General features: G+C 35.3%; 1 protein-coding gene across 1 annotated transcript; it reads right to left on the bottom strand.

Moving 5' to 3' along the window:
* Positions 1–4,393: 4,393 nt before the first annotated feature.
* LOC122089111 (MADS-box transcription factor 26-like) lies at positions 4,394–15,202 on the bottom strand. Its single transcript, XM_042658583.1, has 7 exons — positions 14,900–15,202; positions 14,714–14,795; positions 7,187–7,248; positions 6,194–6,293; positions 5,849–5,890; positions 4,829–4,870; positions 4,394–4,711 (listed from the first exon to the last, which is right to left on the bottom strand). The coding sequence occupies exons 1-7, from the start codon at positions 15,079–15,081 to the stop codon at positions 4,646–4,648; spliced, it is 576 nt and encodes a 191-aa protein (XP_042514517.1). The 5' UTR covers positions 15,082–15,202; the 3' UTR covers positions 4,394–4,645.
* Between the last annotated feature and the right edge of the window lie 906 nt (positions 15,203–16,108).

The following is a 16,108-nucleotide window of genomic DNA, read 5'->3' as shown; positions in this document are numbered from 1 at the left end:
TACAAAGCAATTTCAGCATGTTTTAAATCGTACAGTTGGGAGAGAACAATTACGCAACAAGATGAACAAGTTGAAACACGAGTATCAACAATTCAAGAGACTGCTTGACACAACTGGATTTGGGTGGAACTCAATGACAAAATCAATCACAGTAGATGATGAGTCCGTATGGGATAGGGCAATACAAGTACAATAGATTTCACTAACTAGTTGAATTATTTAAAAATTAGATTATGCAGGCAAATCCAGGTTGGTTGAAATACAAGAAGTATGGACTAAACAATTGGCCAGATTTGAACATGGTATTTGGGGATGCATATGCTAGAGGTAACTTAGAGGTTGATAGTGCTCAAGATTTGGATGGCATCGAAGCTGTTAATACAGCTAATATTGAGCACGTCGTTGACTCCCCTAGTACCCCGGTGCATATAGGCATGACTGACCCCTTTCATGAGGATAGTCATACTCCAACTCAGACCACCACAAAGTGAAGTCTTGATAGGACACCCATGGGACGAAGAAAAAAGAGCGTCAATAAGGGAGATAGCCACGTGAAGGACTTGTATGGGAAGTATTTATCCATTAAAATTTAGAAAGCATCCAGTACTTCCGTTACATCTCCTGTTCGTGGTAGGGTAGGTACATCTTGTCCTCGAGATTTCAGTGTGAGTGCATGTGAGGCAGTGTTATCCTCCATGCCGGATATATCAAAGCAGATATAGTTGAAGGCCACCAGTCGTATGTGTGTTGATCCTAGTTGGAGGGATTTTTTTATCTGTGCAGAGCCTGTTAAGAGGATTTGGCTTTTAGATGCCTTGGAGTAGTTGAGGTTGTGTTTGAATGCTACTTTTGATAATTTTGGATTCAAGACAATACTTTTGATGTGTGTAATGTTACTTTTGGAGATACATTGCATGATTTGGCTTTTATTTCTTTTATTTTTTTTTCTATTATTGATGTGTGTGTTACATGTGGTTTGGGTTGAGACGATGTGTTTTGGGTTGAGACGATGTGTCAGCTTGTTATGTTTTACAGTTATTTGTTTCAAATTGAGTAATAATTGTTTATTTATTACAGTTATGTCAAATGCATTATGTGAAACTTCTAATGATGAAGAAGATACGATCATTCACATGGGAATGGAATTACTGAGTGAGGTGGTATATATTCGAGAACTATGTAGGGATAGTGTATTTTCAGGTGCTGTCATGATGCATGAGGTATTGAATGGGTATGCCAATAGATGCTATGAAGAGTTTAGGATGGAACGTCATCTCTTCCTTAACCTATGTGATTATGTTAGACATAGGGGGTGGTTGAAAGACACGACCAACATCCGAGTGGATGAACAACTTGGAATGTTCCTATGGATTGTTGGGAAGGGTTCAAGTAATAGGGACACCCAAAATCATTTCAACCACTCAGGAGAAATAGTTAGTCGAACATTCAATGTTGTCTTGATTGCAATGCAACGCCTGGCTAAGGAAAAAATCAGACCGCCAGACGTCAATATGATATCGATAGAGATTGCACAGAACACGAATACTACCCTTTTTTCAAGGTAAATATGCTAATATGATACATGTTTGTAATTAAATATATGAATGTTTATATTCTTATATGTACTGACCATTTAATTGTCATTATATGTCATAGCATTGTATTAGCGCCATAGATGGTACTCACATCCATGCTGTAGTTCCAAGAGATGATCAAATTCGATATAGGAATCGGAAGGGAATCACAACTCAAAATGTGATGTGTGCATGTTTATTTGACATGCGATTCACATATGTGTATGCGGGATGGGAAGGTAGTGCAAATGATTGTCGAGTACTTGAACAGACAAGAAGTGATCCTCGATTGAGTTTTTCACATCCACCTCTAGGTATTAATGTTATACTAATATATTAGATTTTTATTTGAGTGTATACGTAATAATATATATATTATTTTTTTGTCTGTAGGAAAGTATTATGTTGTCGACTCTGGGTATGCTAGCCAATTTGGATTTTTTACACCATTTAGGGGTGAGAGATACTATCTACCGGACTACAAAGGGCATAGAAGATCCCCAAGAATAGCGAAAGAGTTGTTCAATTATAGACATTCATCACTTCGGAATGTCATTGAACGCACATTTGGGGTATTGAAGAACAAATTTAAAATTTTAAGGCTAATGCATCAGTTCCCAGTGGAAGCTCAGGCATCAATCGTACTGGCATGTTGTGGGCTACACAATTATATTCGAGAAGAACATATTACTGATGCTGAATTCGTGGGGATGAGTGATGATTTAAAAGTTGCAGAACCACCACATGAAGATTTCGTTGATCATTCTACAATACAATCAAGTCAACGAAATCGGGCAAAAGAGATGAATGCCACTAGACTAAGAACTACAAATACAATGGCTAGACAGCAAAAGATGCCAGAACTAGTTGAAAACTAAAACCGATAACTATTTTGACAAAACTGAAAACCTAAATTGATGTTTCAAGTGATGTAGTACTTGTTTTATGTTACATTTATATATGTGGTACAAGTTGATATATTATCATGAATGTCATATATTTGGATGCTATATTAACTTTTTTTATATTTAAATTTCTGTTACAGATGACTTCTTCTATGCTTCCACTCATTATAGCAAATTGTGAAATTTGTGAGAAGAGTTGTGGTAAATATACAACCAAGTCGGGTAAAAATATTGGAAAAGAATTTTTCAAGTGTCAAGATTCATGTCATTTTTTCATGTGGGTGGACCAACTACATCTATGTAGATATGGTAAAGGTCAATGCAAAGTACAAATTGTGATGAAAGGTCCAAACAAGGGACAATATTTTCTATGTTGCCCAAATTCAACTGGGGTAATTTATTTCTACGATTGGCCTATACCTATAGATAATTTTAGATTTTTTTTTTAATTTGATGTTAAATTTCAACGACCCTAATCACATCTATTATTTGATATATAGGCTGATAACCGTGGATGTGGTATGTTTGTATGGTTGAAAGATGAAACACATATCTCTACCATACAACATACATTATGTTCAGAAAACTCAAGCTCAACATCAACATCATCCACACTACCGTCCGTTTCGAACGAGTATATGAAAGGATATCTGGAAGGGACACTTAAAAGATTAGAGGACCAAACAAATAAGATGAAAGACATCTTCCATGCATTCAAGTCTTTAGACTTGGAAAAAAAGTGAAAATTTGGGGAATTATGTAATAATTAACTTGCACAAGGCATTGTTAATACTGTATTTTATTCATCCTTTGGAAACCATGTTTTTTTTCATTGGTATGTAATATTTTATTGTCCCAAAAGAATTTATATGCTTATAGTATTTTAATGTTATTTATGTAATTATTGAATTAAAAGAAAAGAAAAGAAAAAAAAAACCGTTTCTGAAACAAGCATTACCAAACGGCAGAAATGTCGTTTCTTGGTTATGAAACTGTTCTAGAAACAGATTCACCAAACAACCTTAAATCATTTAAAAACGGCGTTTTGACACAGAAACTGAAATTTCCGTTTCTGACACGAAATGGAGTTTCTGGAACAGAAACGATACCAAACTGAGCCAGTCTCTAAGGTTTTGCGGTTGTAACTTGTAAATTTGGGGTCCGAAGTCTACTCATTGGGCTTAAATGAAAATCAATACTTTGAAACCTCTAACAACTACCTACTACAACTGTGGTGCGTAAAGTCCAAATTTTTTTTCCGGGTAGATAGAGACTAGGGAGGAAAGTAGGTAACAGTCAGGAGGCTCAAACTTAAGACCTCTTGATGAGCATGGGTTTTTTTCTGACCACAACGGTCTAACTCCGTTAGACCGTTATTGTTAAAGTTCACATTTTCGAGTGTCTTGACTGTTATCTTTTTACGTAAAAAATAAAATAAAAATTTAAATGAATAAAAAAAATAAAATCTTTCGATAATATAATTCTTTGATTCAATAGCTTTAGTCATTGACACTCCATTTGATTTATGCTTATTTTTAACTTTTTGAAACATTTGTCACTTCATATGTTCTTCCTTATCTATAGATGCTTAGGTATTCATCGTAAACCTCTCCTCATTGAAACGTTATAAATGTTCATAATGATAAATCATAGATTGAATAGAAAATTTTGGATGTTATCATATATTTTTGTATCAATCAAGTTCATGACTTGGAGATAAGTAAACTCGAACCATTGACAACAATTCCAATACCCTTCAGAAAAAAAAAAAAAGCTTAAAACTTTCATCGTACTATACTCCAACCTCCCAAACAATCATCCTCCTTTCCACTATCCAAATGGGCCTGAAGGACTTAATTAAAGTTGATACAAGATACGTTCATGAAGGTTGGAGAGAGAGAGAGAGAGAGATTGTTTTTACAACCTTATCTATGCCACCATAATAAATCTCCAATAGCAACATTGACTAAAACATCACATTCACATTACCATAGCACACAAGAACTCACCTAAGTACTAAATGTTAATGGCATATTTATAATGGTAATTATTTATCCAACAGAAACCCCAAAGAGATAACTAATAATCCTCCACGGCAATCTTCCAGTGTTGCTATCATCAGTGGTCACCTAAGCAACTAAGTCTGGAATATCTCATTTTGAATAGTCAATGTGGATATGAAAATCCAGTTAGATCTGGTGGCATTTCAACTATCCCAGTTTGCTCATATATCTGCGAAAAAAAAAAGCAAGAAAGAAAGAAAGTGGGCATACATGTCACCATACTATAAAGTCAGGCGGAAATCTAAAGTTAATGGAATAAATAAAATTTCAGAGTATATTTCATTACCTTCCCTTGAAGATATCCATTTGCTGCAGTCAGTATTCCCTCCTTCAAAATCAAGCAATAGGTAAATTTTTGTTTTATGAATAAATAATTATTGGGAGAGGGATAGGTATGCCGCCGATATCAAGTATGCTAGCGGATAGCACCAATAGAAACACATGATGGAGTATCATTCAGGAAAGATATGAGGGTCATTTCAGAAAAAGGGAAGAGAGAGATAGACACAATGGGTGCTAGCATACTTGATATCGGCGGCATACCCAACCTTTTCCCATAATTATTTTAGAAGTCTAATGCAAGTAATTTGCATTCTCAAGGCATTTTTTTCTTTTTTCTTATGTTCAAACTGTTCTTTTGCCAATTATTTAAAAGAAATGCAATGCTCTTGTTGGTGAAGGCACCCAAACTTAGGTTTACAAAAACAAACAGAATAAGACTAATTGATGCAACACAGCTTAGGTTATGGACATTGGACATTCTAAGGCTGAACAAAGTGACAAGAAAAGATAGGGTTGGATGGGGTTCACATAATAGTGAGCCTGTACTCTGGATTTGTTTAAAGAGATTTATAGAGCCTAGATTATATTGTTCTCAAGAGGATCAGAAATAACAAAGGGATTATTGTTTTATAGGCATTATCTAGTACAATTGGTATAGCAGATACAAAGAAAAGAAAGAACAAGATGTTTAAGTTTACTTTTCTTTTGTTTTAACTGTACATACATGCCTAGTCAGATATGGATCTTTTTAGCTTGTTTTCTACTAATAACAAAACCTAGATTACTGATCATTGATTAGAGAGAGAGAGAGAGAGAGAGAGAGCTTGGAAATTCATAAAAGACTTCAAGGGTCAACCACTAAACACTCCTATCCAGGCTAACTATGAATTCAAGGTATGTACTGTAGGTTGCTATGAATCTCAAGCTCACAATCTTTTGTCACAAGAACCATGGCATAGATAAACATTTTAAGCCTTCCTATATATTTGTGTGGTAGGTAAGTGAAATGAAGTTTAGGGCAAACCTTATTCTTCAACAATTGAATTTCTTGAAACATTATTTGCATCTGTGAAATAGAAAATTCCAAGAATTATTGTTGATAGTAAATAATAAAAAACAAACAGGAAAGGGGTAGGCATACCGCTCGTGTGCGGTAAGGTAGCATACGGCACCAATGAAAGCATGGGACAGGCAAATCATATAAAAGGGGCATGGGAGTCATTTCAAAAGGGGGGGGGGTAGAGAAATATAGACAGAAATGGCGTTAGCTTATGAAATACCGGTGATGTGCCCAGCCTTTTCCCAAAAAAAAAATGCCGTATTATCATGTTGAACTAAATTATAAAGAGAATAAAAGTGGCATGCCTACCTTTGCTGTACGAATATGACACATCCAATTCTCTAGATGTTTCTCTAAAGCGTGTAATTCATCTAATGTCATATTTTCAGTTTTCCGGCCATATAAATACCTGAAAGAAAAGAATATAGTTTCACATATATTTCAATAAAAAACAAAAGTATATACGTACATATGCCCATATGCTTTATTCTCTCTCTCTCTCTCAATTGGCTTTACTGCAATATTGTACTTCATAGTTCACACATTTTCAATATTATTCATATTAATAAGGGATTTCCTTATTGACACCCTAAGGAGTCAAATCATTTGTAACTTTATATTTTGTCATTTTAGTGTAACATTTTTTTTCCAATGAGGTTAATACTGTCATTTCACATATGTGCTAAGAAATGTGCATAACAATAACGACTTTTGATAATGACTTAATGATAAATCACTTTCAAATTATTATTGAAAATACATTTATACTTCTAACTTAAATAACTGTTGGAAATAAGGCAAAGGGCAATATATATATATATATATATTAAGTTCTAAGTACACAAATAGAGTGTTATTTTGATAATCCCTATTAATCAAGGGAAAAAGGAAAATCTTAGTATTCCTAGTGAAGTTTGGTATCTCACAACCTGAAACATACTTGTATAAGGTGGATCCATGTGATAGGGACACTAAACCCATCTCATCTGGATTTTTTTTGGCCCAAGAATCTGGAGGAAAGGGTTCAAAATGACAAAAAAAATCCATTTTCATTTATCTACATTTTCTCCTATTGCTATTTAGGATTTTTTTTTTTAACTTTACAACTGAGCCATTTTCCTTACTTGAGTCTGAAAATTTTCCATTTAAATATTCTAGGATCTCTATCACATGGATCCACCCATGTAATGCCTTATGAAGCATTAAAAATAACTATGCTTAATATTATTAATTTTCTTTTTTAAATTAGTTAAGATACATAATTTTTTTTTTTTTTATAATGTATCAGCAATATAATCTTACCCAATGCCCTTCTGGAGTAGCTGAATCTCTTGCTTCAAATTGATTATTTCTTCTTGTAACTCCTGATGGACAATAGATTAGAAAAATATCATTAGTCTTAAATATTAGGGTGGTAATGCTAAAAACTAGTGGTTCTTTTTTTATTACAGACAAGGAAACTGATTTATGAATGACAAGTAAGAACAAATCTAGGTTCTCACCAGGGTTGAAAAAATAAACACCAATACTCTTTTTTCATTGTTTCTATTTCCACAAAATCGATTCATTATAGTTGCAATTATTATTATTATTATTATTATTATTATTATTTTGTTAAAAGACCCAAATGGAATATAGGATTAACATTTGGGTATATCTAGACGATTACACTGACAAGAAGAAGGGAAACATGCGACCTTCAGCATTGCCATAAGCAGAAAGCAATCAAGTATATGTAGAAACATAACCCTAAAACGATGCAAAAATGAATCAGAAAATAAGAACAAATAATCACACAATGCACATAGATTTATGTGATTCGGCTAGATGTGCCCACTATGGTGAGATGAGATCCCACTTTTTTGCTTTTGCTAACTACGGGTATCCAAACCTTTTTGCTTTTGCTAACTACGGGTATTTAAGCCTTCGGCTTAACTATTAACTAGTCCCGCGGGCCCATACTGACCCCACAACCGCATGGACCGGGTCATACCGGGGTTGAATCAGAACCATTCAACTTTCACTGAAAGTAGTGAAGAGCACTAAACACCCCCGTGTGAGTGGCCCAAGGTGTGCCTAGTAGGAGTCGAACTTAGGACGTCCGAATTTACGGCTCGTACCAAGTTTGTTGCTCACCAATTGCGCTACCCCCTTAGGTTATGAGATCCTGCTTCACTATCAATGTAGAATAGGGTTACAATGCTCGTGCTCACACACCTCTCAGCTTCTTTACAAAGAAAGAAACTCGAAACAAATATATATTTGAAACCTTATACATGAAACTTGTTGAAATACCCATACAACTTGCCTCACTATCTTGAATTCCAATTTTGCCACAAATGGAATTCAAGACATCATACCGCCAACAATATATTCACTTCAAAGGATTTTGATAAGAGCACATGACCTTCGTGAATGTGATGAGTTGCCAATATTGAAAAACCTCACTAGAGGCTATGCAATTCCACATTATCATACATAGAATAAGTCAAAGTGAGTGATTCAAATTAGATTCTAAATAGGGTTGGAGAGTAATTATCCACATTGTATGGAAAAATCCACCAGTTTCAATGACTCTAATCAGATTGATGATTGTGACAATAGCTAGATGATGGGGTTGATAAAATCTAAGGATTGAAGTAGAAAGAAAATGGCCTAAGAACTACAAAGGAAATGATGATGATGCCCTCATAAAAGGGTTGAAGTCCTTTTGTAGAAGAGAAATAGAGTTTCAGACATGGTTGTTCATATCGTAGATGAGTCAATTTTATGAAATGCAATGGGGGCAAAGACTCCAGAGCCAGGATTTCCTTTTATAGACTTCCACTTAACTACTCAGCATTTCTCTTGCCATTCATCCAAAAGTCACTTTCAATTTTTTCTTGAGATTCATACAGCTTCGTTTGGTGAAGGAAAGTAAATTTTTCATAATTAAAAAAGAAATGTTTGTAGTCATTATCCCATGTGACCATGTCATTAACTTCAAATTATTCCATATTTGGTTATTAAATTTTAATTTACTTTGCAAAAAAAGTCCTTTACTATAATATGTAAAATAAAAATTACATATAAATTGTATCATTACTATATATGATTAAAAAAATTAAGTAGTTTATACAATCACATGGGGAGAAGGAAAGAAACTGAAGAGAATGTGGGGTAGGGTGGGGTGGGGGGAAGGGGAATGTGAAAATGAACTGGAGGGGCACATCCCAAGAAGAAGCAATCAATCTATTCCTCTCACCATCCCTATTAGGGAAAGAAAGAAAAGAGAGAGCCGTTCACCAAACTTCAAAGATGATATAAATCCAAATCTACTAGTTTAAACTAACGAGTGTGAGCATCTTCTCCTGTTTATTTCCCACTAAATGTGATAAATTACAGCACAGAAAATCAGCTTGCTAATAAAATCACAGACAAAAAATTTCCTTTAGAATTTCCAATCATCCACTCCGATTTCCTAGAAAAAGATCTTATAGGTCTAGGAGAAGTAGGAGAAGGCCAACACTTGGCAAGAATCCTCTCCCAAAGGGATTTAGAGAAAGAGAAACTAAAGAGGAGATGGTTAATGTCTTCCTGGGTATTAATCCAACCAATTGAAAGCAATAGTTAGAGATAGCGATCAATCTATGCTGAAGGAAGATTAATTAGGATTTGGATGACCCTCAAAGCAGTGAACAGCTTCATATCTATTAAGTGAATATATTCTTTTATCTCTACAACCCAATTTTCCATTTTGGTTAATGGTAGCCCGGCATGTTGAGTTAGGGCTTCGTCGGTGCTTTCTTTCTCTCGTGTTATTCACTCGTCATAAAAGTCTTCTCCATCTGAAGGTGGATAACTAGATTTATCTTTTTCTCAAATGCAAGGCTTTAAAGCTATATCACATGATCTTTGTTGATGACCTGATGATGTTTCTCTAAAGATGCCCCTCTTCCTCATTAAAGATCAGTAATATTATGCTCTGCTTTGTCTCTATGCCTGGGCTACATGTCAATAGACGAAATCTCTGGCTTATTTTTGCTAAAAATTCATGTGTATTAAAAAAAAAAATAGGAGAAACAAGATACACGTTGGGTCTAGAAAGACACCATATACAAGATTACAAAAAAAAGGAGATTTAATCTCGGGCTCCTTTTCTTACCTTCGGCATACTTCTGGCTCCCTTGAGGAGCACTTGCCTATCAAGTATCTCGGGCTTCTAGTTATTTTGGCTAAGCTCTCAATCCACCATTTCTCCCTAATTAGCGAGTCTCATAGAAGTAGGGTACACCTATAGAAATCTAGCTTCTCTCTTATGCAGGAAGGCTTGAGTTAGTTGAATTTGTGATGCAAAACTCTACATTTATTGGACTGGTGTCTTTGGGCTTCCAAATTCCTTCATCAAGAAGATAGAATCATCCTCATGAGTGACTTCCTATAGAAAGGATCTGATAAAAACATTTTTTTCCACACCATTGGTTGGTCCTCCATTTGTTTGCCTAAGAGAAAAAGAGATCTTAGCCTAAGAAGGGTAAAAGGAGTCCACATAGCTGTGATTTTAAAGCTTATGGTGAGACTTGCCTCCAAGTAAAATGTATTTGACTTGATTGGATTTATTTTTTTTTTTTTTTTTGGGACTGTGTCTTGTCCTCAAGATTCCTCTTGGAGTTAAGAGGAAGACCTATAGGCACTTGATTGTTCTTCGAAAAAATGATACGGCTGATGGTCAACAAAATTCAATTAGAAATAAAAAAAATTATGGAGTTAACGTCTAGGCATACTCAAATGGTTCAAATACATGCTCATAGTTTACTTCGATCCTCCACATTTGGCATTGCCATTTACAGAAGAGGAAACAAACAGTGGCTACTCCATGATCAATTCTAAAACAGATGATGATGCCTCCACCCTTATCTAGCTATTGAGATATATATATATATATATATCTCGATACTATAGGGCTTGACAAAATGACGACAATGGCGTCTATCATGAAAGAAGGAGCTGGCATCCTAGAATAACTTCCTCCTTTAGTCTCTTAGGGGCATGGAGTGTGCTTCACGAGATCCCTAGGAGACCCCTAAGGTTGGGTGAATTGGTTTTCTTTGGTCTGAGTCTTCAAGTCCTAGGTTTTCTTTAGCTTCGGCTTCGAATCTGGAGAGGTATAAGGGCTCTAAGGTTCCTTAGCATTCAATAATTTTTGTTTCCGCATCTTCTTCCTTGGCACAGTTTCATTGCCTGGAGAGCCCTCTCAAACTTTCTCCCCCCCTCTGGTGCTCCTCATCCATAGGAATATATCCCCTCCTCTCCTTCTTGTTGCTTTTGTTAAAATGCCCAGGAGGAGATAAACCAGCTCTTCTTGGTTATTCCTTTTCCTTTCATATTTGGAGTTGTCTCTTTCATAAATTTGGCTGGTCTCCTTTGTAAATGTCGTGGGTCTATGGCCAGTCCCTTAGTCACCTTCCCCCGGATTTTTTTCCTTGTTTTCTCTTTCTTTCTCCCCTTCTAGGGGTGGTGTGTTCCTGAGCTAGCTTCTTTGAATATATTCATTTATTCACTAAAAAAATACTGTGTAGAGGACAGTGAAAGTGAAGAATCAAGAGAAAGCATAGTTTGCTTCTATATGTTGCATGATATAGGGGACAGTGCCCATTGAGTCCTTCAACCCATCTTATGTTTGCAAATGCCAGTTAACCATCTTTGACAATCCATTTTTCTTGGCTTTCGAACTTCCAATCTCTAAAACTTAGGCTTTGTAACATAATAATTTCATATCAACTAAGTTTGTGAACTTGGATGACTCATATACCAGTTGAGCCTCTCCACCTAATATCTTAAGCTTAGATTGAATACTTTAGTATGATTACAAAACCATCACCAACAAAATTTTGATAGTTCATCCATGTACATAATCCCTTGTTTTGAAGAGTTTATATTTTCTTTACCCCCTCCAATTTTCAACCAAGAATTCCATCTTTTGCCCCTTCGATAGGTTGTCCAAATTTGGCAATTTCTAAATTGTGAATTTTCCATTAGTCTAAAGTTCAAGGACAATCATTTCTAGCTCAAGAAATCAAGTATTCTCATGCTTCTAAGTGGACTTTTCGAACCTCTATATTTTGTTAAGCTCCTTTCCTTTCCTTTATTTTTCATTCTTCTATATTATATTCTACCTTTACTTCTTCTTTTTTTCGCTAAAAGGTCGATTGAATTAAAGAGAAAAGAATGTACAAAAAGATAACAAAACTCACAAAATTGCAAGACATAAAATCCAATCTAAGCCCCCACCTTCGGCATGACCATAAGCAAGGGAAAGATCAGAACTAATAGAATCTAAATCTTGCTCTACGCTAAGCATCTAAACTTAATTCCTCATGCAACATCGACTACCTTTACTGAATTTTCTCCATAATTTCCAATAAATTCTCTCTCTCTCTCTCATTAAAAATTTTCTCACATCTTCCTTGCATTTACTATATCTTAATCTTTCAACGCTAGCCTTAACCACACCCCCAACCTTTTTTTTTTCTTTAACCGGGGGAGAATAGTGAAACAATAGTAATTTACCCTCATAGCAGGTATATTTGGTTACTATTTTCCTACATTTCCCTTTACTTTTTCTGATTATCTTTACGTGTGCAGTTGGTCATTCTTCTGTTCTAAAAGCACTTCCCTTTCTATGTGAGTGGAAGCCTCCTCTTCAATAATAATAATAATAATAATAATAATAATAATAATAAAAAGAAGAAGAAAGGAGCCTCCTCTTCAAGCTAGGTGGATTGAAAAGAGCTAATCCTTTTCTTTGTGTAGTTTATTTATCATTCCTCCAAGAAGATTTTTATTCTAAACGATGGTGATCACAATCAAATCCCTACAGCAACAGGGCAAGCAGGACATCTAATTTTGGGACTTGCCACGAACCTAGGGTTGACATGATGGGTTTAATATATATATTGGATGAATAAATAATATATTAAGAAAAGAAGGGGGATTCCCCCACACCATGGCCATCCGAGAAGTCCACAAATCAACAAGAGTGATGATATGTGCTAAGGATGTGGACCATCTTCGCTTATTACGCTCCCACCCGATTATGACAGATCACTATGCTAAAAGCAAGTCTCACAGTTGCATCACAGACTGAATATTCCTTTTGACCCAAGACAAGACCCACATCCACTCACCATTAAGGGGACCAATAGGCCGAGGAGAGGGCCAACGTTTGGCCCGATTATCTTTCCAAATTACTTTAGGGAATTGATAGGAAAAGAAGAAATAATTGATATCTTCAAAGGAATTCCAACAAAAACAGTAATTATGGATGGAGAGGGTTCTCAACTGAAGGAAAAATTTGAGTTGGCAGAGCAGATATGAGAGCATGCCAAGAAATAAAGTTGTGTTGTGGGATACAACCTTTGAACCAAATGACTTTGGCCAGGAACCACAAGCATCTTTCATCTTACCAATTTTCAAGCTGAGGCCAATGAAAATCTGCCCGAGGGGAAGTAGTCCACTAGACAAGGTCATCACAACCTCTTGGCCTAGCAATGGTCAACAAATCAACCCAAACCTCAATGAGGACAAGGGAAATGGAAAATCTAGGATGCCATGAGCCATTTCTCAAAATTCTAGTCTCACTGTAAAGTGGTGGTAAGGTTTTCGTACATTATGAGCCTTTCCAGACTCACAGTGGCAGGAGCCTCATGCACTGAGTACGACCTTTTATGGTGTCAGCATATGTTTTCAAGCAGTAGATGACTATCTTAACTACCTTTGTTGTTAACAATGCTTGTTATGAGCATTCTATCCCATGAAAAGCCTTTAGTACAAAGCTTTTTTCTAATCCAACTATTACTAGTATCCTACTTTTAATTGTTAATATTGTAAACTATGATTATTATGTACAGTGTTCATCTTAAAGAAATACTTAAATGTTCATCATAAATATTTTGAGAGAAAAGAAAAAAAGTTAAGTAAAGAAACACAAAATCTCATCATAGGTCAAAAGATATAAAAGCTAGCCATGGTGGAACACCTGGTTCCAATAGCAGCCAAGGTCATGTGATTTATCATGTGATTTATCAGCAGATGACTTGGAAAACGAAGGAATTGATAGTGCGCCTATATTTTCTTTCTTGGGTGAATAAATAAATATATTAAATCAAAAGAAACATTAAAAAAATATTATAAGGTAAAGAGGCCACCAAGAGGCACTAAGCCTAGGCAAACAATGAGAAACCAATAGGAATAAAACATCAATCAGAAAAAAAAAAAAAAAAAAAAATCAATCTAAGGATTGCTATAGAATCAAACAAGATCCTCTCAAGATAAAAATTTGTAAAATAACAAGCTCCCACTGCAACCTTCTATGGGGAATCAGATTTTTCAATCTGGTGAGCAAAGAAAATAAGGGGCAAACCTAGTATGGTGACTCTTCCTCCTATGCCAAACAGAGAATCGGGTGCCTTCCAAGCTCCTATGCTTATGTTTCAATGTTTCCAGTTCGTATCACTATTTGAGATGTATGTTTCAATGTTTACATTTTTATTTCTCAATAATAAATCTTTTTACATAGTTAAAGTAAAAAAATTAGTGGAGATGAAGGTGTATACATCAAGAAAATATTACGAAAACAGTTTCCCATATCTCTATATGTATTCATGAGAGAGAGAGAGAGCTTACAAATAGGAAGAAGAATTAATGGAAGTCAATTTAAAGAAGCAATTATAAGTTGTACTAAGCTCATCAATAAGGTGTAAATTTAGCTAGAAAAACAGTAACCTCTATTTCTCTAAAAGAAATATATTTTCTTTTCTTTTTAAGTTATTAGGAAACAGACCCACTTACCAGATTAAGCTTTGCTTCAGCTTCTCCAATTTGAGCCCCTCGAGTTGATTTCATGTACCTCTCAATCAGCTGTTCCATGCTTCTTAAACAAGTGATCAAGAGAAACAAAGTAAGAAACTCTCAGATAAAGAAATGCATCAAAAGAATAACCAAGAGAGATCTAGAGAGAGAGAGAGAGAGAGAGACCCCTTGGTAGCAAGGTCATATAGCTTGCCATGGTTAGAGAAGATGATGATCCCAATCTCAGCATCACACAAAATGGATAACTCCTTAGCCTTCTTGAGAAGCCCAGCTCGGCGCTTGCAGAAGGTGACCTGCCTATGGACATGATTCTCGATCCTCTTCAACTGCACTTTCCCTCGTGCCATTGACGTTCCCTTAGTTCTGTTTTGTTGTTGGTTTCTTTGCAGCCAACCTCCCACTAGTTTAAACTAGCTTCGAGGTTGTTGTTCTCTACTATTCTCTCTCTCTTCAGCTACTTGACACTTGCTTTCCTCCATTGTTTAAGGCAAAGGCTTATATAGCCTTCACTAGTTCAGCCTTCCACTCTCTCACACAAAGGAATAAAATCTATCAAATCAATAATTATGTATGTTGGAGACTCCCCTTACATATCACTAGGGCTGCTTAATTGGCTTCTTTCTTCATTATTCTTTTTCAAACATGGACCTCTTGTAACTGTCACTGTATCTATTTTTAGGAAAATCTCTGTTCACATGGATGGAGATCTTTCTAAATGTCAAATGTAGAGACCAGATATCACTTCTTCCTACATGAAGCATTTACGTACAGTTTCATGATTGACACTTGTCCTTTTATATTCATAAAATGGTCATTCCATGATCGACCATGCTACCATTAATCATGTGTAGATAAAAAAAATGTTATCATGTAATCATCATTCTTCACAGATGAGAAGCTGATCCGGGCTCATAAATGTCACCCATTTTTATTGATTTAGTATTTGCGGGTCTTGTCTAATCTCTAAGTGGATCTTGCTAGGTATAGTGGCCCTTGTACTAGCATCCAAAAAAAAAAAGAAAAAAATTATCATATGAAAAAAAAAAAGAAAATGAATTGATCCAAATCATATAATATCATACTATCTTATTGGTCAAGTTTCAATATCATTTCGTCTAGAAAAAATGTTTTATTTGAAACTTATTTTGAAGTGAAAGGAAATTATATAAATGTTAGGGATAATATTTTCTATGTTAGTGATGTGATCTAATGACTACATCCATATCTCTAAAATTTGTCAAAGGAGCATATTTAGAATGAAGAGGAGGGCGGTGATTCCACGTTATTGGAAAGAGCTATTATTCTCTCTAGCTAAAACAGTTCTTAAGACTCCTGTGATTTGTATAAAATTAGGGAATTGTGAATTGGAAAGTT

The sequence above is a fragment of the Macadamia integrifolia genome, chromosome 2 (genome assembly GCF_013358625.1).
Source record: "Macadamia integrifolia cultivar HAES 741 chromosome 2, SCU_Mint_v3, whole genome shotgun sequence".
NCBI lineage: Eukaryota > Viridiplantae > Streptophyta > Magnoliopsida > Proteales > Proteaceae > Macadamia > Macadamia integrifolia.
This window is presented reverse-complemented; position numbering and strand designations above follow the sequence as displayed.

Coding starts and splice junctions, on each gene's coding strand:
- LOC122089111 (XM_042658583.1), bottom strand. CDS start 15,081: ATGGCACGAGGGAAAGTGCAGTTGAAGAGGATCGAGAATCATGTCCAT. Junction 6,294..7,186: donor CTACTCCAGAAGGGCATTGG/GTAAGATTATAT, acceptor CTTTTCTTTCAG/GTATTTATATGGCCGGAAAA. Junction 4,712..4,828: donor ATGGATATCTTCAAGGGAAG/GTAATGAAATAT, acceptor TTTTTTTCGCAG/ATATATGAGCAAACTGGGAT.